The following is a 22,206-nucleotide window of genomic DNA, read 5'->3' as shown; positions in this document are numbered from 1 at the left end:
CATCCTGAAGGCATAGTGGGAAACCAACCCTGAATTTGTGGCCAGCAGGTAAAAAGGCTGGGGTGTCACGTGGACTCCCCATACTTGCGGCTAGCATCTGCCTATTTGTCAGTCTGAATGACAGTGTCTTTTTATTTGTGCGCTCTTACCCATCTCTGGGTGGCTAGGGTCAGAGACGGATGGTGCCTTAGGGGTGGGTGGGAATGAGGATGGAGAAGTGGGAATGTGAGGACTGGACAGCCACATTTTTGGGGAGTGGATTCATGCTGAGCCTTACACTGCAGTCTTCAAATGTTTCCACTTCACTACTATGATCCCGTGCTTTTTCTTAAGCCTCTCTTGACTCTTGCCTAGATGAAACCTTTAGAATGTTTTTACTTGTCACGCTGTACCCCCATATTGGGGGGTAGTTTACTTCTAATTCTAAGTTAGTTCTAGGTTTTACACCTCTTCTACCTCAAGAATCCTTTTTAGCGGTATCATGGGGTCATCGTGTGTGGGAGTCAGCTATGTAGTAACTAATATCATTACCCACATTATTAATATTTTGTGTCTTTTTGACATGTGCTTCCTTACTTTCTGACACATGATATCTCAAGGTTTGCCTTATTTTACTCCGCCAAGATGAGAAACCAGTCATTTCTGGAAGAAAGCCTCTGTTCTAATAGGAAATGATATTTAGAATGCTCTGGATTTTTCTTTATCTCCTCCACCTGAATCTCAGAACACCAACTTTGCATCTCAACAGCAATGTTGTTCTTTCTCATTTCATCTGCTTTTTAGATCTTTTTAAAATCAGATGCCAGCTCATATTTAATGATTCTTGATATATATGAATGTGCTTTTTCTCTGTATAATACTTGCTTGATTTTTACGTAATGCCTTTTTGTTTATTTGGTTTTCTATTTCTCCCTAATCACTTGAAATTTATATATATATCCCATTTGGTTATCCTTTCATTTTGGTCACAAGTATTTAATATTACTTTTTTTCTATCAGCATGTAGTATCCAAACCAAAACTTTATTATTTTTTTTTTAATTCAGCAAAGGTACAGCCTAGCTTTTTACTAGTTTATTAGTATGTCAGTATTTTTACTGTTAATAAAAAAAAAGGTAAAGGACTCATGTAAGTTTGGTTTACAGAATGTGTTTTCTATCAGCAGGTAGTATCCAAATCAAAATTTTATTATTTTTTAAATTCAGCAAAAGTACAGCCTAGGATTTTACTAGTTTATCAGTACATCAATATTTTTACTCTGTTAATAATAAAAAAAACAAGTTTAAAGGACTCATGTAGATTTGGTTTACAGAATGTGTTTTGAGAAATACTTTTGTCCTCTCAAAAGCATTTTGGAGTTTTCTAATACTTATTAAATATGTTACAGAAAGATGAGGTTATTCCCTTTTAATGTTGTAGCATATGTGAAAACTGGTGTAGTTTCACAAATGCATATACTTTTGAGGTATACAGTTAAAATTTACCAAAAGATTGTGTTTTTTTTTACCTGACTCTTTGGAGGTAACCTCTAAACCCTTGGAATTTCCTGAGAGATTGGAATGTTTGTTATGCTAACAAAGTGACTGTCAGATGGGGGCTGAACATGCCAGAAAAAGCCATCAAATCAGGGGAGGAAGGATGAAGGTTGAGTTCAACTACAGGGGCAATGATTCAATCAATCATGCCTATGAAATTAAACACACATACATACATGCATATAACTCTAGACATTAAAGTGCAAGTGAGCTTCCTGGTTAGTGACATCCATGTACCAGAAGGTGATCTCTTGGGGCACAGACACTAAGGACTCTTCAAATCTCTCCCTATTTGTCCCTTCATGTGTATCCTTTTTACTATAATAAAAGTATAATCATGAGTGTAGTACTTTCCTGAGTTCTTTGAGTTGTTCTAGTGAACCATCAAACCTGAGGGGGTAATGGAAAGCACCAAATTTGTAGCCATCAAATCAGTACTGAAGGTGACTCTCAGAACCCCTGAGATTATGGCTGGTGCCTGAAATCTTAGACTTGGAACCTGAAGAACTATGCTCTTTGACTTGTACGATCGATCTATCCTAGAACAGTGAAGATCAGAATCAGAAGAAACACGCTTGCATTTGGCTTAAGTAAAGATATTTAGAGCTGGTAGATGTCAGGGAAGACATATACACACATACACACATAGTCACCCCTTAATACTACATTAAAACAAACTCAACGAATGTTAATACTTAACGATAATAGAATTTTATACATACAGTTTTTTATAAGATAAATATGGTTATTTTATTGATTTGAAGGCATGTCTGTTTTTATCATGTCTGAAAGCTGTCTAGCATTCTTAAGTGCAAGCATGCTATAATGTGCCTTACAGAGAAAATATGTTTATTAGCTATGTTTCACTCAAACATGTGTTACATGAGTTAGCTATGTGTTCAATGTTAATGAATCAACAGTACGGCACATTCAGAAAAAGGAAGAGGAATTTGCCAATCTGTACATGAGGTCACTCCACAACATGCTAAAGTAACATCTCTAGCATGTGATGAACCTACGGAAAAAATTTACGGATTCATGAGATGACTCCTGGTTAAAAAAAAAAAAAAAAGGCATAGTAGACAGCATTGTTGTGAGTATGAAAGTCAAAAAAATTATGATCACATTACCCAGGGCCAGGAAAATGTTAAACCCTGCTCAGCTAGTGTTTTATCGTAAGGAAATACTGCATATAATTATTTGTAAGAAATACACATTAAATAAGGTGTCTTCAACACACAGAGACAGAAGACATAATTATGTATTAATTGGTTGATGAAAATGCTATGATCAGAGCCTCACAGGAACCAAATCCTGTATTTCCCCTAGGAACAGCAGCCCAATATTCTCTAACACAGTGTTTGTGGTAACTTTATAGGACGTAATTATCGCAGTTGACTACAATTATCTGCATCTCGCCATCCAGAAGCCCAACGACTCGTGTATGAACAACTCTTCTACTCTTAAATCCATAATTCTTGGTCAATGCAGAATGATTAACAGTGTATAGGACTGATATTTTAAAGACTAGACATACTAACAACAAAATCTTTTTCAAGGAAGTTTACTATTATCCAAGTTTTCTGCACGTATCCTATGTAATTTAGACTATTATGCTATTCAGCTTTGAATGCTTTTAGAAATGTAACCATAAGTTCATATTTACTAATGTCTAATGAGGTAATTCTCACAACTGGACCAGTAGGCAACATCCTAATTAATAGAGAAAATATTGAAGTTGTCAAGAATTTTACTCTGATTCACTATCAACATCCACGGAAGCATCAGCCAAGAAATTGAACAACAACATATCGCACTAGGCACATCTACTGCAAAAGGCCTCTTTTTAAAATGTTAAAAAGCAAAGATGTCACTTTAAGGACCAAGGTGCACCAGACCCAAACCATGGTATTTTGAATCGCCTCATATGCATACGAAAGCTGAACAATGAATAAGATGGAAGAAGAATTGATGCATTTGAATTACGGTGCTGGCAAAAAATACTGAATATACCATGTACTGCCAGGAGAATGGACAAATCTGTCTTAGAAGGTATGGTCTGAAAGCTCCTAAGGAGCGTGAAACTTCATCTCGCATAATTCGGACATGTTATTAGGAGGGACTAGTCCCTGGAGAAGGACATCACGCTTGGTAAAGCAGGGAGTCAGCGAAAAAGAGGAAGGCCCTTAAGGAGATGCAATGACACAGTGGCTGCAATAATGGGCTCAAACACAGTAACGACTGTGAAGATGGTGCAGGACTGGGCAGCATTTCATTCTGTTACACACAGATAGGGTCCACGTGAGTTGGAACCAACCCTACAGCACCTAACAACAAGAGCAACAACAATGAGCTAAGATGGTCCCTGCCTCGGTTTGTGCTAGATTACTAAGTGGAAGTTTGGTGGTTTAAACCCACCCAGCAGTGCAGCAGAAGAAAGGTCCGACAATGTGCTTCCGTGAAGATTCCAGCCAAGAAAATCCTCTGGAGCTCAATTCTACTTAGTAACGTAGGAGTTCACCGTGAGTCAGAACTGACTCGGTGGCAATGCATAACTGAGCTAATGTGCATGAAAACATTATCATTTATATGAATAAGACATAATTTTAAAAAATTTTCCACACCCACCAGTTTGTCACCAGGCAGTGTTTCATTCTGCTACATGGGTTTGCCATGAGTCAGAGCCAACTTGACAGCAACTAACAACAACGTTTTTAATTTTAAACTATATTAGATGCAAATAATGAATTATATTGTAGTCTTAAAAAATAATTGTTTGTATCTTACCACTGCAAGTTGTGTCCTTGAAGCTACAGTGTGAAAAACTGCAGGCATCATAAGAGACTCTTCAACTTTTATTTCCATGTCATTTTCAGTTGAAAAGGTAGTTTTAGGAATAGCCGGGGGACGATCACATAAGATCATTTCTTTATTAAAAAGAAAAATTGGATTTGTGTCCTATATTAAAAACAAAAACGTAAAAAAAAAAAAAAAAAACTGAAGTAGTATGTATGATCTGATAGTTATTCAAATGCTCAAGATCAAAATAAAACTTTCATATTGCCTTATACACGTAGCACATAAACCATACTTCTGAATGTTGAGTTCCCACCTCCCTATCTCATGGGGAAGGTAGAGTATCCTTGTCCAAAAGGGCTCTTGGACACCTACCGTCCCAGCGCTGTACGTGCACACTCTTCGATCTGCAGCCATGCATTCTCCTCCATTGACCACGAGCACCTGGTGCTGAATAGCAATCTTGTATTTACTTTGAATGGCATGTTTAAGGTCTGCCACACTTTAAAACAACAAAAAAAAAAACTTGGTTATTTACATTTGTCCTAATGACAAGTATTTTTAGTCTAATGACTTTAACCTCAAGTCTGAATTCTTAAAATTTTCCCCGAAAACATACATAAAAAATATAAGCTTCTTGTTTCTTCAGTTGGATTTCATAATCAACTAATTGGCTGATCTTAGATGAATAAAGCATCTGTGTGCCACATCTATAAAACATGCCCATGAAATACAGGAGGTACACAAATTATATGTGTGCTCTAAATATAATACAGCAAAAGAATATGCTTAAATTGGCATCAGTATGCTAAAATCCTCAGAATGTATTAAACAAACTACACTAAGTCCAAGCTACAGGAAAGTTCCTTTTCTCTCCTATCTTTCCTAAACTTTCCTTTAGATGTAGAACTATATTTAATGAAAACTAGTCCTTTGAAAAAATAAACTAATTCCATAATTCCATATTTAAAACTAAGACATAAGCAGATTTAGAAATAATATTTACTGCACCTATCTCCTTCCCTCTTCTGGGAGGTCTGAGAGCTCTCCCCACTTTCCAAAAACAGGAGGAAATTTATTATCAAATACTTGAAAACCCTGCAAAGCTGAAGTTCCACTAGTCTGGATAAAAAAGTTTCTTTTATTCTCTCATTAACAAACAAACCCTATTTACTTTATTCACATGAAGGAATAAAAACAAAAGATCAAAGAAAAACATAGGAGAAGTGGACTTTATCAAGAAATGTAATCCACAGAACGGGAAAAAATATTTGGGAATGATAGATCTGAGATGTGTTTAATATCCAGAATACAAAAAGAACTACAACTCAACAACAAAAATCAAAAAATTTAAAAAGAAAATATACAAAAGACCAATAACAGCAACGAGGTTTAGGAACTTATAATGATAGCTTTGTTTGAAATCAGTTTTTCTGTTGTTCTTGCTTATGGGTAGGATTGTTTATCGTGGACAATATTTTCATGTAAACAGAACAAAGGACAACAGAAAAAAAAGACAACTTTAGCACTTCTGAGAGAGATGACAATTGTATTCATAATGAATTGGGATAAATGATTTAAGAGTTGGCACATGGCTGCTCTTCCTTAATAATGGATTATTTTTCTCAAAACCAATTATTTCTTTTCAAACGTTTTACATGCATACAAAATGGAAAATTAGAGAATATATGAAATAACTCACGTTTGCACTGTAAGCTCAGTGTCAAATGTTAGGGTAGTTCCAGTATTGACCAGAAATACATACAACTTCATGATGATTTTTCTAGATTCTGTGAATTTACACCTCACACTCTGATACAGTTGCTAAAAGAAACAGAAGAAAATTGATCAATTTTACACACAACAAATACAAACACTTTCATCATAAGAAACAGCAATCTTAATCTATGGTTAACTGTACAACTCAGTAAACTGCTGCTTTAAAAAAAAAATGACAAAAATGAGACAAGCAGAGAAAAGCATGACTGAGGTCAGTGATTAGAACAAAAGTCGGTATACTTACGTGTACATTTTAGACTGTTATCATGTTATTCCTCTACATTAAAAATAAAAATACAATGTTTCATCAAACATCTTCTAATTCCAAAAGTTGTTCCCCTATTTTTGCCTGTTGTTTCATGCCATCAAGTAGATTCAGGCTCATAGTGACCTTGTGTTACAGAATAGAACTACCCCACATGGTTTCCTAATGAGATGGACTGACACAGTGCCTGCAACAATGGGCTTAAGCATAACAATTATCGTCAGGACGGCACAGGACCAGGGCAGTGTTCCATTCTTTAGTACACAAGGTCGCTAAGGGTCAGAACCAACTCAATGGCACCTAACGACAACAATCTTTACAGGAGCAGATTGCCAGGACTTTTCTCTTGCATAGCTGCTGGTGAGTTTGAACTGCTGACCTTTCAGTTAGGAGCCCAGTACTTTGACCACTGCATTACCAGCCTCCTTACAATTTCACTTGTTATTCTTAGGTGCCGTCGAGTTGGTTCTGATTCACAGTGACCTTATGTACAATGGAATAAAACACTGCCCAGTCCTGCACCATCCTCACAGTCGTTGCTGTTTGAGCCCATTGTTGCAGCCACTGTGTTCATCCATCTCAGTGAGGGTCTTCCTCTTTTTCGCTGACTCTCTACTCTACAAACCATGATGTCCTTCTCCAGGGACTGATCCCTCCTGATAACATGTCCAAAGTCCTTGCCATCCTCGCTTCTAAGGAGCATTCTGGCTGTACTGCTTCCAAGACAGATTTGATCCTCTGGCAGCCCACAGTATATTCACTATTCTTTGCCAACACCATATTTCAAATGCATCCATTCTTTCTCAGTCTTCCTTAATCACTGTCCAGCTTTCACGTATACAAGGCGAATGAAAATACCATGGCTTGGGTCAGGTACACCTTAGTCCTCAAGGTGACATCTTTGCTTCTTGACACTTGAAAGAAGTCTTTTGCAGTAGAATTGCCCAATGCAACAATTTAATTTCTTGACTGTTGCTTCCATGGGCAGTAACTGCAAATCCAAGTGTCTTAGGCTGGGCTCTCTAGAGAAGCAAAACCAGTAAAGCATACAAATATATAGAGAGATCTATATCAAGAAAACAGATCATGGGATTGTAGAGGCTGAAACGTCCAAAGTCCATGGATCAGGATAGAGGCTTCTCTTGATTCACAAAGCTGCAGGGGCTGGCGAACCCAAGACTGGGAGGTGGAAGGGCAGGGCTCCCACTCACAGACTGCGAAGATAGAGGAATTCCAAGATCAGTAGATAAGCTGACAGCTCAAGTCCCAAGAACCAGAGGTCAGACGAACAGGAGGCAGCCACAGGATCCAGACCAAGCAAAAAGCCAGAACATCGGCTTATATTCAGACGTAGGCCACACCCCCAAGTAAACCCCCTTCAACTGATCGGCTACTCACAGCAGATTCCATCGCGGGAATAATCACATATAAACACTGAGAATCATGGCCCAGCCAAGCTGACACACTATATTAACCATCACAGTCCACCCCCTGTCAACTTGGCACATGTACACATCTCCTTAAACCATACACAATCTCTGAATAAAGACAATTACAAAGTCATACTTGTGCCTAATATGACACAAGGAACACACATAAAATGGAAAATGCACTGGTTCTGTGTACGTGTTATATTTTATAAGCAAACAAAAATATCAGATGCACACATACAAAACAGAAATACTCATAGCAATCACAGTCCTTGTTTCTGTAACTGGTCACATGGTTGTCACTGATATTTAGAACTACCTTCTTCCATCACGTATTCTCTGTTTCTATTTGCCCTCAGCAAGCACCTCAGTTGGTCGTGGTTCTTTGCCTGGTGGGTGACCCAAATCCTCATTCCTCAAGGGTCTAGGCCATTAGCAGTCGCGTTGGAAACGGGTTGCTGTAGTTTTTAATCGCAGGGCATGGTAGTATTAAGAGATGCCCCAAGGGGTCTCCTACATTCCATATACACTCTTCTTTACCTCCATTATATAATATCAATCAGATTTCCTCTTGGTAATCAGGATCAATCACACCAACCAAGATGGGGTAACTCCCTTCTTTGCCTGTTGATCCAGAGGCATAAGGAGCCCAAGGTGGCCAGGTGGCATTCTTAGCTCCCACTTCAATGGAATCAGTGATATGTCTCCAGGTGGAAGCATTCCTCCCTTTGGAAATAAGACATCTAGATATGCAGAGCATAAGGTCCTGGGGACAGGAAGCAAAAATCCTTCGAGTGGGTCACTAAGGGTAATAGTGAGTGGTGCCATTCCCATTTCCACCCCTTGATTCCTGGACCCATGAATCCTGACTATAGGAGGAACAGCACCATACACTGGACACTGGTTTAGAGCATATACACCCTCCTGGAGAACACCGCCCCAACCCTGCAAGGTACTGCCACCTAGCTGGTACCGTAATTGGGTCCTTAGAAAGCCATACCATTGTTCTATCAAGCCAGCAGCTTTGAGGATGATGGGGGACATGGTAAGACCAGTGAACTTCATGAGTATGGGCGCAATGCCACAACTTGTTTGCTGTGAAGTGAGGCCTCTAATTGGATGCAATACTGTGTGGGATACCATGATGGTGGATAAGGCATTCTCTAAGTCCACGGATGGTAGTTTTAGCAGAAGCATTGTGTGCAGGGAAGGCAAATCCATATCCAGCGTGTCTATTCCAGTAAGGACAAAACGCTGCCCTTTCCACGATGGAAGTGGTCCAACACAATCAACCTGCCACCATGCTGCTGGCTGATCACCTCAAGGGATGGTGCCATATCAGGGACTCAAGTGTTGGTCTCTGTTGCTGGCAGATTAGACACTCACTGGTGGCTACAGCCAAGTCAGCCTTGGTGAGTAGAAGTCCATGTTGCTGGGCCCATGCATATCCTCCATCCCTGCCACCATGGCCACTTTGTTCATGAGCCCATTGAGCAATGACAACAGCAGCTGGGGAAAGAGAATGACTAGCTTCCACAAAATGCGTCATCCTACCCACTTGATCGTTAAAATCATCCTCTCCTGAGGTCACCCGTTGGTGAGCAATCACATGAGACATGAATATCTTCACTTCTTTGGCCCATTCAGAGAGGTCTATCCATATACCTCTTCCCCATAAATCTTTGTCTCCAATTTTCCAATCATGTTCTTTCCATGACCCTGACCATCCAGTCAAACCATTTGCCACAGCCCACGATTCAGTACACAGCCACACGCCACACATCTGGCCATTTCTCCTTCCAAGTAAAGTGAACAACCAGGTGCACTGCTCGAAGTTCTGCCTATTGGGAGGATTTCCCTTCACCACTGTCCTTCAGGGAGGTCCCAGAGAGGTGCTGTAGTGCAACCGCTGTCCACTTTCGGGTGGTGTCTGCGTATGTCGTAGAACCATCTGCAAACCAGGCATGAGTTTTCTCTTCTTCAGTCAGCTGATCATAAGGAACTCCCCACAAGGCCATGGGTGCAGACTGGGAGATGAAAGGCAATGTGCCAGAAGTGGAGACCATGGGCATTTGGGTCACTTCCTCATGCAACTTACTTGTGCCTTCAGGTCCTGCTTGGGCCAGATCTGGAACTGCTGCTGTGCATGTCCAACTTTATGACTCTGTTGGTCAGATAACACCCAGTTATGATAAGCAGTTCAGGCCATACGATGACTTAGTGGCCCATGGTTAGGCATTCGGTCTCTACTAAGGCCCAGTAACAAGCCAAAAGCTGTTTCTCAAAAGGAGAGTAGTTATCTGGAGAGGACGTCAAGGGTTTGCTCCAAAATCCTAAGGGTCTGCGCTGTGATTCACCAATAGTGCCCGCCAAAGACTCCACATAACATTTCTATCTGCCACGGACACTTCAAGCATCATGGGATCAACTGGATCATATGACTCAAGGGGCAGAGCGGCTTACACGGCAGCCTGAACCTGCTGCAGAGCCTTCTCTTGTTCTGGGTGCCACTCAAAGCTAGCAGCTTTTCAAGTCACTTGACAAACAGGCCAGAGTAGCACACCCAAATGAGGACTGTGTTACCTCTCAAACTGAAAGACAACCACTACGCATTATGCTCCGTTTTTAGTTGTGGGAGCAGCCAGATGCAATACCTTATTCTTCACTTTAGAAGGAATATCTCAACATACCCCCACACCACTGGACCTCTAGAAATTTCACTGAGGTGGAAGGTGCCTGAATTTTTGTGGGATTAATTTCCCACCAACTAGCACGCAATTGTTTTACTAATAAGTCCAGAGTCATTGACACTTCTTCCTTACTAGGTCCAATCAGTACGATGTCATCAATGTAATGGACCAATGTGAAGTCTTGTGGAAGGCAATCAAGGTTCCTGTGAACTAAATTATGACCTAAGGCTGGAGAGTTGATATAGCCACGAGGTGGCCAAGTTAAGGTCTTGCCAGCTGAAAGCAAACTGCTTCTCATGGTTCTTCGAAACAGGTACGGAGGAAAAGGCATTGGCCAGATCGACAGCTACGTACAAGGTGCCAGGAGATGGATTAATTTGCTCAACCAATGAAATTACATCTGGAACAGCAGCTGCAATTGGAGTCAACCTCCTGGTTAAGTTTTTGATAATCTACTGTCATTCTCCAAGATCCACCTGTTTTTTACAGGCCAAATAGGCAAGTTGAATGAGGTTGTGGGGGGAGTCACCACCCCTGCATCCTTCAAGTCCTTGATGGTGGCAGTAATCTCTGCAATCTCTCCAGGAATGCCGTATTACTTTTGGCTTACTATCTTCCAGGTAGGGGGAGTTCTAATGGCTTCCACTTGGCTTTTCCTACCATAAAATCCTATTTGTCAGGGATCCAGTGTGGGGGTTCTGCAGTTGCTGAGTATATCTATTGCAATAATGAATTCCACAACTGGGGAAATCACTACAGGATGGGTTCAGTGACCCACTAGACCTACTGTGAGACTGACATGAGCTAAGACTCCATTAATAACCTGACTTCCATATGCCCCCACTCTCAGGGCAAAGCTATGAAGGCTTCCAAGACATATCCAAACACCTCACACAATTGGTTACTAGGTTAAAACGCCTGGGACCATAGTCCTGTGGGACAACTCCGCCAATTGGCATTGGCATAACATAGTTCATAAAAATAATATTCTACATTCTAGTTTGTTAAGTAGCGTGTGGGGTCTTAAAAGCTTGCAAGCTGTGGTGCAACTGACCACTTTTACGTGGCCTTTCTTGCCATGGTCTTGTAACTCCACCCAAGTAATCAGGCAGGACCGTGCAGATAGGGTAATTGTGGCCTAGTGAGAGGACTGGTCAGTTTTGCCATCCCGCTGGGCTCGAGGTGAGGCGCAATGGAAAGGATCCTACCACCATCAAGGAAGAACAGCCTGGAGCAGAGAACGCATCTTTTGGACCCAGGATCCCTGCACCGAGAAGCTCCTGGACCCAGGAGACAGAGAGTTGTAACAGCGAAGACAGTGAGAAGCAGTGGCCGGAGAGGCCAGCAGGAGACCGACCACACAGTGGGCTTCCTAGCCCATGCAGCAAGAAAGCTGAATACTTTTGGGTAGAGGTCGAGGGCCAGAGAAAAGTGTGCCTGCGAGCAAGGCTCACAACAGGCTGTCCTGAGGGAAGAACTATACCCTGAGTGTTCCTGATCCTAAATTGTAACCTGTTAACTTTCCTAATAAATCCCATAATCATGAGTATTGTCTGTGAGTTATGTGTGGCCACTGTAATGGATTATAGAACTCAATAGAGAAGTAGAGAGCACTATGGGAGGGGCAGTTGGCGGCTGAACTGGTAAAGATGGCAGGGAGAGGAGGTATATCTGACCTCCACCTTATAGGAATCAGCTTTGAGTAGTTGATCTTGATACTCCTCCTCCCTTGTGAAGTTAGAGGTCAGAAACCATCTCCATGCTGTTTTTACACGACTGGACATCTAAAATACAAGTATTGGTTTCCACCTGGAACAAAAGAAAATAAAGGAAACCAAAGACTCAAAGAATAAACTAGTCCACAGAACTAACCCATTGCCATCAAGTCAATTTTGAATCATAGCAACCCTATAGGACAGAGTCAAACTGCCCCATAGGGTTTTCCAAGGAGTGGCTTGTGGATTTGAACTGCCAACCTTTTAACCCCTGTGCCACCAGGGCTCCTAATAGCCCACATGAACCACAGACTCATCGAACCTGAGACAAGAAGAGCTAGAGGGTGCCTGGCTACCACTACCCACCGTTCTGACCAGGGACACAACAGAAGGTCCTGAACAGAATGAGAAAATAAAGTAGAATAAAACTCAAATTCCTACAGCCAGACTTACTGGACCAATAGAGACTAGAGAAACCCCCATGACTATCACCCTAAGAAACCCTTTGTATTTGAAACTGAAGTCACTTCTGGAGGTCACTTTTCATCCAAATAATATATTGGCTTGTAAAATAAACAATATAACTCGTGAGTACTGTGCTCCCTTAAATAACCAAGTATATGAGAGCACACAGTCAACATTTACCCTAAAACAAAATTGAGACGGTTAAGAGGGTCAGGGAAGCTAGATTAATGGAAACAGAACAAAAAGAATGGAAATAATGAGAATGCTGACACACTGAAAATGTAACTAATGTCAGAGAACAATTTGTATAAAAACTGTTAAATGGGAACCTCGTTTGCTATGTAAACTTTCACCTAAAATACAATAATTATTGATTTAAAAAAAAAAAAAACTTCATCTATCAAGTACCCTCATCTATAAAGACATAAATAACAAAATCTAGCATTTTAAGCAAATACAGGTTTAAATCCCAAAGACTCAAAAAAGTGCTGAAAGACAAGTATGAACAAAATCCCAGAAGTTAGCAGGCATCTTCCTTTATCTTTTTCCATATGATCCTTTGAGTACAGTTATCAGGGATGAAGAAGCAAGCAAATAGGTTTTAAAATTAAAACAACACTTCCAAAACCATTTCTTTAAAAAAATGCACTAGATCAACAACTGCTATGAAGGTAAAAATTATGACTTACCGTCAAGCACTGTGAAAAAGACTACCACTTTTCTTAAAATGCAGATTAAAACTGGTTTATATTTGCTTTGCTGGATATCGGCAACTGAATGGCCTTCTTGGTTAAACTCGGTAAACTGGAAAAGAAAATTTTCTGGATCAGTATAAGGAGGCACAATCCAATATGTAACAGCATATGATTAGTACACTATTTCCTGCTTCAAAATTACTTCTTCTAAGTCTCTACTTGGACTCTTTCCTCTAACTACATATTCTCTGAAACCACAACCATATGGCTCCCACTCAGACCATTCCATTAAACTCCATCAGACAAGAAGTCACTACTGATCTCCCTAGAACTGCCAACCCCAAAGCCATTTCTCAATCCAGAGATTAAGTCAAATCCCCTGGGGTAGACCTTGGCCCCATTTTAACTATATGATCTTGGGCAAGTTACCTGTCTGTTTCCATTTTCATGAAATAAAAATCAAAATGGTATTTTGTGCCTACCGACAATAATCTCTGCTACTTCTGTCTCTTGGTACCCCCGTTCTAGTATCTTCTCCCCTCTTGAGTATGGGCAGGACTTATGACTGTGTCTAACGAATAAAATATGGCAAAAGTAATAGGATAATTTCCCTGATTATGTTACTCAAGGGTATAACTTCTGTCTTGCCAACTGACTCCTCCTTACAGGCTTTGATTAAGTAAACCACAGTATGAAGAGGCCCGTGTAGCAAGGCTAAGGGTGGCTCTGACCAACAGCCAGCAAGAAAATAAGGGCCTGCAACCTGCAAGGCACTGAACCTTGCCAATAACCATATGAGCTTGGAAGCAGGTGTCCTTCCCCAGCTAGCCCTGGTTGACACCTTGATTGCATCTTTGTGGGAAACCCTGAAGCAGAGGACCAGCTAAATTGTTCCCAGAACAGAGTGCGTATCATAGGGGTTAGTGAGAATTAATGAGAGAATTTTTTTGTGTATTGCATGATCCTTGGCACATAATAAGCATTCAACAAATGACCCTCAGACACCTTCCTCAGCTATTCTTCCTTCCTCTACCAACTCTAAAATGTCCGGATTGGATTTTAGTAGTGTTTTAAGGCTGCTAAGCAAAAGATCAGCAGTTTGAATCCACCAGGTGTCCTTGGAAACTCTATGGGGCAGTTCTACTCTGTCCTGTAAGGCTGCTGTGCGTCGGAATCGACTCAACAGCAAGGGATTTTTTTTCCTCACTTTCTTGTACAGGCAAGCTCATGTGCTCCCATGGCTTTGACAACCACCACAGCTGACTTCCAGCCTAGCTCAAATGACTCTAGAGCTGCATTATCCACCCAACCCTACCCAAACAAATCCAAATTCATTTCCTGGTATGCATTTCAATGTTGTTTCTAAAAGGGTACTCCTTATCTTCTCTGCCTAGTAAACCTACTTGCTGGAATCTACATTCACCAACTCTCATACACTTTCCTAGATCTTTCATCCTCACGAGATATATACATCATCAGTACACACCAGTTCTGCCCTGTCAACTCTAATGCTCAAGTTTTTGTTGAGCATCTATGTCTACTCCTACTGCTGCTGACGTTCATCATCTCCACCTGCTCCACATCTCCTCTAGCCCTAATCCACCATCCTCCCATTACCTTCAAAGAGATTACTCTAAATGCCAGGCTGATCAAGGTTTTCTGCTGCTTAAAACCCAAGGTGATCATGATAATTTTTAAAGATGTGTTGCCATTTTATGAATACTTACTATATCCAATGCCACTATTCTTATTACTTTGTTATTCCACTTGACGCTCACAAGAATCCTTTAAGGTAGATACTATTATTGCTCTCATTTTACAGAATTTGTCAGGTTAGTAAGTGACAATTCCAAGCCAGGCAGTCCAACTCCACTGTCCCGTACCTTTAACCACAATTGAGCTTCTGCCTCTCCACCAGATACAACTTCCCACTCTCATTCTTCCTCCACTCCGGGCTTTTCACTCCCGAACACCACACTGCTTAAACTCTGAACAAATCAAGCTGTTTAAAGTCTCCATGCCTTCAGAGGGCCAATTCTCCGGCTTAGAATCCTGCCCCCGGCCCTGCCTGCTCTGATGGCTCCTTCTCTGCCCTCCCGCTCATGCATGCAATTTCTTCCACAGGCTCAGTGACACATAATCAATCACTTCATTATCTGTACTAACTATGCCTGCACACGCTGTGCTGTTTCTTTTCATATTTCTCACCTCTGATGAATAGCAAGGACTATGCATTCCTGTGACATAGCTCTAAAATACTTTCTGAATAAAATTAAATGTGAACACTCCCAAGAAGTCTCTTTATACCTTTTCTCCCACTACTCCTATCTGTAATAGCACCTCATGTCAGCACAGAGATCAGTCAACCCTCATGGAAACATAAATAAGCATCTTTAAATCCTTCTTTAAATGTGATCTTACCCCACTACTCCTACCCCATATTCCATATTCCCAGCCCCAGTCGCTAGACTTATAATTAAAAAAAACTGTAAAACGGTGTTATTTCATAAATGGAGATCACATGAGGGCTGCACAACTTCGAACATACTAAAAACCACTAAAGTATACACTTTTAAAGGATGAATTTTATGGTATGTGAATTATGTCTAAATTTAAAAAGTGAACATCCAAAGTAATTAGTGTTACCGTCCATTTTTTTGCTTCTAGTGTCACATATTCATCTCTAATATTAACTTTGTGCTTACTATGTGCAAGGCACTGCGATAAATACTTTATATATAACATTACATAATCCAATCCCCAATTACATATGAGGAACCACACTCCAACTTGCGCAAAGTCATAGAATAGTGACAGGACCACGATTTAAATTTCATGTCTTTATTCTTTCTGTCCACCAGCAGGGTGTCCACATAAGCCACCTGCGTGTTTATACACCTGGGGCGTTCAGCTAGTATCCACCACTCATCTGTCAGTTTGTCGCACTATGCAGGCCTGCATGTTGATACGATGCTGAAAGCTACGCCACTGTTATTTCAAATACTAGCAGGGTCACCAAGGGTGGACAGGTTTCAGCAGAGCTTCCTAAGGGTGACTAGGAAGGAAGGCCTGGCAATCTACCTCCAAAAATTAGTCCAAAAAACCTCATGGGTCACAAGAGAACATTATCCAACTCGCCTGCTTGGGACACATCATGAGGGATCAACTGCTGGAGGATGCCATCGCACCTGGTAAAGTGGAAGGTCAGTGAAGGAGACACTCAGATGGACTGGCGCAGTGGCCACAGCGATAGATTCAAACATGCTGGCAACTGTGAGGATGATGCTGGACCAAATGACATTTCGTTCTGTTGCACATAAGGTGGCCATGAGTTGACATCGACTCAACAGCAGCTATCTCTCTCCCTATTCTTTCTGTAATTTCTAACAGAATATCTAAAATCACCCCAAAACAAAAATTCCAAGTATAATCAAAACTAGAAAGTAACTTCGCTGCTTGAATATATGCCCACCCACTGTACTACAAAGTTCTGACAGATAAATCTGATAGACTATATTAGACTATATATAGAAATGAATAAGGAAGACCGAAGAGTTGACGCCTTTGAATTGTGGTGTTGGTGAAGAATAGTGAATATACCATGGACTGCCAAAAAAACAAACAATTCTGTCTTGGAAGAAGTACAACCAGAATGCTCCTTAGAGGCAAGGATGGTGAGACTGCGTCTTACGTACTTTGGACATGCTGTCAGGAGGGATCAGTCCACGGAGAAGGACATCATGCTTGGCAGAGTACAGGGTCAGCAGAAAAGAGGAAGACCCTCAACAAGGTGGATTGACACAGTGGCTGCAACAATGGGCTCAAGCATAACAACAACTGTAAGGATGGCGCAGGACCGGGCAGTGTTTCGTTCTGTTGTGCACAGGGTCGCTATGAGTCGGAACCGACTTGATGGCACCTGACAACAACAACGATAGAAAAAAGATTTGTGTTCTCAAGCCCTATGTGGTTAAAGTAGCCAAAGGATAAAATTTTCAATGTTTTTCTTTAAAGATATATAAAGCAGAACATTCAAACTTCAGGTAGCCAATCAATGTGCAACCAATGTGTAACTGAAAACTTCCTACATCAGTTGCAATTGGGGCCCCTGCCAGGTGGCCCACTGAATAACTCAAACTTTTCACAACAACCTAAAGAGTATTTTAAAGTTCCGAAAACTGTATCCAGAATATATTTTAAAAAATAAATAAAAACTCTAAATAAGACAAAAGCCCAACCAGAAAAATGGGCAGGATTTAAAGATACTTTACAAAGATGGCAAATAGTGTATGTTCCATATCATTAGTAATTAATGAAAAAAAAAAACCAAACACACTGACACATGCGACAAGGTGAATCAATTTAAAAAACACTATGCTAAGGGCTGAGATGCTAAGCCAAAGAATTCAGACATAAAAAGTTACATACTGTTTGGTTCTACTTGCATGACCCTTTAGACAGGAGAAAACTCCCCACTGTTGTCGAGTCAATTCAAACTCATAACAACCCTATAAGGACAGAGTACAACTACCCCATACAGTTTCCAAAGTGTAGCTCGTAGATTTGAACTGCCGACCTTTTGGTTAGCAGCCGAGCATTTAACCACTGCACCACCAGGGCTCCAAAGAGAAAACTACAGGGGCAGAAATCAGGTATGTGGTTTGCCAGAAATCAGTGGTGGAAAAATGGGACTGGCTGCAAGGGGGACCTGAGGGAACTTTGTGGGTGACAGAAATGTTCTACATCTTAGTTACACTCATGATCACACACAACTGTGTACATTTTTCAAAACTCAAACTATATACTTTAAAAGGGTGAATTTTATTCTAAGTAAATTATGCTGCAATAAAGCTGACCTTTAAAAAACACTCCAAGAAGATGTCTAACGGTTACTTTAACAATTCATGTGAACAGTGAAATGTATGGTAACTACTAATTCAAGAAACGTTTACTGTCTTCCTTGGAAGGTGTTTTCTTGACTTAAGTACCATAAAAGTTAGTCTTGTTAGTAACACAAATAATCCCCGCCTAATTTACCAGTTTGCAAACTTCTGGTTTTTACATATTTCTTCTTTAAATTACTGATGTGGTCATTAATAGTGACCACCAAATAGTTCTGGTTCCTCTATGTTCTAACACCTGGTAGAACTGTACTTCCTGCTCCTTTGAGGCTACGTATGGCCATGGGACTGGCACTGGCAAATAAATATGAGGGGGAGTAAGATGGAACACTTCTAGGTAAAAGCTTTAAAAGCCATTGTACAAGTTCCACATCACCTTCTATTTCTGTAACAGGATGAAGTTTTAGTCCACCTGGGTCCCTGAGCAAGGTTCCCTGCCAACCCCTACAGGGCATGTAGGGTGAGAAAAATAAATATATGTTAAAGTCACTAAAATTTTGAGGGTTCTGTTCTGCATTATCAGTCTATCCCACCTAATTATTTTTCTTGCCTTAATAAGCATTTCCACATTATTACAAATGCTTCATAAGCATTAATATTAATGCCTAAAAAAAAATTCCAATTTGTGAATTCACTTACTGCCTTGCAGGTTTTTATTTTTATTTTTTAATCTCACAGACATATCTTTTTTAAGATGGATTCCTAGAAGTAAAATTGTCAGGTCAAAACATTCAAATATTTTTAACACTACTAGTGTTATGTTTGAAGAATAAATTGAAGTTCTCAACAATTTTATTCTAATTGGATCAACAATCAACGCCCATGGAAACAGCAGTCAAGAAATCAAATGACGTACTTAACTGCACGGGACAAATCTGCTCCAAAAGACCTCCTAAAGGACCTCTTTAAAGTTTTAAAAAGCAGAGATGTCACTCTGATGACTAAGGCAGGACCTGACCCAAGCCTTGGTTTTTTCAATCACTCCATATGCATATGAAAGCTGAACAATGAAAAAAGGAGACAGAAGAACTGATGCATTCAAATTCTGGTGTGGATGAAGAATACTGAATATGGCACGGACTGCCAGAAGAACGACTGATCAGACTTAGAAGAAATACAACCAGAGCGGCGAGACTTCAGCTCATGTAAATCAATCGCTAGAAAAGGATAACACAACTGGTAGAGGGCCAGTGAAAACGAGGGAAAGCCTCCATGAGACGGCCTGACACAATGGCTGTAACAATGGGCTCAAACATACCAACAATCAACCATGAAGATGGCCCAGGACCAGGCAGCATTTCTTTCTTTTATATATAAGGTTGCAATGAATCAGAGACAACTAGACAACTAAGTGTTACATTAAAAAGTTGCTTCTTCCCAAAACGTTTTTATCAATTTATACTCCTCAGGCCATATATATCCGATCAGTGTAATCACCTTATCATTGCCAGTATCACATTATTAAATGACTGCTAGTATTATTCTATCATTTCATATTTACATGTCACCTTTGATTATTAGTGAATTTGAACTTTATTCACGGATAGGCTAATATATATGAGGCATTATGCTAGACATTCTAACAGTGAAGGCGGCAAGAAGCACTTGACTGGGACTGGTCTGAGGTGACTTTCCCAGAATCTAGAAGCACAAGAGATTAGCCACAGGGTTCAACCACAGAAAAGGTATGTGGAACTAAGAGAACTTGGTAGGAGACAAAGCTAGAAGAATAAGGAATCAGATTATTGCTTTAAATAAAGTTTTGTTCAATGAATGAATGAATTGACACTGAACGCCAAATTCAAAAGTACCGGCTTTTGTTTTCTGAAAGAATAGCTAAAGTGTGGTGACTAGAATGAAAGGAATATTGGTGGCAGAGAGGTGACTTATTAACTCATCCAAATCCAACAAACACTTAGATTATGTGCCAGGCACGGGATATTCTGTGAACAAAACAAACATGATCTTTGCCCTTACTGAGCTCACAAACTCAAGAGAGAGAGACGCATTAAACAGGAAGAGACTGAACACAGTATAAATAGACAGGTGAGTCCAGTCCGACTCACAGTGACCTTACGTACAACAGAATGAAATGCTGCCAGGTCTTACACCATCTTTACAATCGCCATTGTTGTTGCCACTATGCCAATCCATCTCACTGAGGGTTTCCCCTGCCCTCACTGGCCCTCTCACTTCATCAAATATGATGTCCTCTTCCAGTGACTGATCTCTCCCAATGATGTGTCCAAAGCAAGTGAGTTAGACGATGTTCTGCTGCGTTATACAGGGTTTTCACTGACTAGTTTTTGGAAGAACACCAGGCTTTGCTTCCTACTTTTAGTCTGGGAGGTCTGCTGAAATCTGTCCACCACGGGTTAACCCTGCTGCTATTTGAAATACCAGTGGCATAGCTTCCATCATCATAGCAAAACACAACCCACTGCAGTACAACAAACTTGACAGACAGGTGGAAAAAAATGGTATAAACTCTGATAAATGCTACGAAATAAAAGAAAAACACCGGGAGTAGATTTAAGTGATCAGCTACGGCCTCTGTGTGGGTTAGATTTAAAAAGCCAGACCTAAAAAGGTAGTGATAAACTAGACACATTTTTTTCTTTTCTTTATTTCCTTTTAAATATTTTCTACCTCTTCATTTTGATGCAATTTCACACTTTGGAGAAAACTTGCAAGAATAGCACGAAGGACAACAACAAATAGCACAAAGAACTCCTGTTTCCTTTACCCAGATTACCAATTGCAAACATTCTGCTCCACTGGCTTCATCACCCATACATGCAGGTGTGCGTGCACGCACACACGTGTACACACGCACACCCCACACACAGCTTTTCTGAACCGAGTAATCTGCAGAAAATCCTTTTATCCAGTAAAATATCAGGGTGTAAATATACTAAAAGAAGGGGTTTTCTCATACATAACCAGAGTACATTTACTGAATCATGAAATTCAACACTGATTTAATACTAGTATCTAAATCACTAGTTCATATTCAAATTATTGTCCCAGTAATATCTTTTTAGGTTTGTTGTTTTGTTCTTCCCTCCCCTCGTGGTCTAGAATCTGATTCAGGGTCACATGCTGCATTTAGTTATAATCTCTATTAAATCATCTTCAATCTGGAACAGTTCCTCAACCTTTCTTTCTCATGATCTAGGACCAATACTGCCCTCAACCCATAAGATGCTTTACGAACTATTAAAGACTAAAGATGATCTCAGTTCCATTCCCTGTTCCACAACGCTAAAAACCAGTTGCCAGAGTCAATTCCAACTCCTGGCGACCCCATGTATATCAGAGTAGAACTGTGAACCACAGAGTTTTCAACGGCTGATTTTTCAGAAGTACATCACCAGACCTTTTTCTGAGGTGCCACTGGGTGGACCTGAACCTCTAACCTTTCAGTTGGCAGTGGAGCAATTAGCATTTGAGCTCTTTAACAGTTTGTACCAGTGTGGGGGTGGGGGCTGGGGGGGGGGACTGTAGCAGCTACTATGTGCCCTGTGCTCAAATGGTAGAAAGGTACTAGACATTTGGACACTGCAACAAAAGCAGTATAGTCCCTAGAGTCTCTAAGCATGATAGTATGAAACAAAGGGGCGGGGGGAGGAATATATTCTACCACCATGTTAACAACATGCTAATCTGACAGAAAGGAAGACTATTAGCATATACTCCAGAATAACATGAGATGGGAAATGGCCTTTAAATCAAACATCAATCTCTTTATCTGGTGTTCAACCTAAGAAACAGCTCAACCTAACTGCATACTTCATGAACAACTTAAACTATAGTTTTGATTGCCCTGGTTCTAGGACCCATATTAAAATTTGACTTTGCTACACAGGCACACTTGATACCATTATTTATCATTTAGCTCATTTCTAAAAGTTCCTGTGATGTTAGCATATATAT

The 22,206-nt window shown here is 40.5% G+C and overlaps 1 protein-coding gene across 3 annotated transcripts in view; it reads right to left on the bottom strand.

The window, feature by feature from the left end:
- Positions 1–22,206, bottom strand: part of RB1CC1 (RB1 inducible coiled-coil 1) — a 136,583-nt gene that overhangs the window by 75,929 nt on the left and 38,448 nt on the right. For 2 of the 3 annotated variants that reach the window (XM_049860439.1, XM_049860440.1), the window contains exons 2-5: positions 13,364–13,478; positions 6,033–6,154; positions 4,706–4,832; positions 4,322–4,492 (exon numbers count right to left, since the gene is read on the bottom strand). In XM_049860439.1, the coding sequence (XP_049716396.1) occupies positions 4,322–4,492; positions 4,706–4,832; positions 6,033–6,103 (369 nt within the window). In that variant the 5' untranslated portion in view covers positions 6,104–6,154; positions 13,364–13,478. Of the gene's footprint in view, positions 1–4,321; positions 4,493–4,705; positions 4,833–6,032; positions 6,155–13,363; positions 13,479–22,206 lie in introns of those variants that run through there. The other variant, XM_049860441.1, reaches the window with a different exon arrangement.

The sequence above is a fragment of the Elephas maximus genome, chromosome 19 (genome assembly GCF_024166365.1).
Source record: "Elephas maximus indicus isolate mEleMax1 chromosome 19, mEleMax1 primary haplotype, whole genome shotgun sequence".
Taxonomy (NCBI): domain Eukaryota; kingdom Metazoa; phylum Chordata; class Mammalia; order Proboscidea; family Elephantidae; genus Elephas; species Elephas maximus.
The sequence above is the reverse complement of the archived record's forward strand: the minus strand, read 5'-3'. Positions and strand labels throughout refer to the sequence as shown.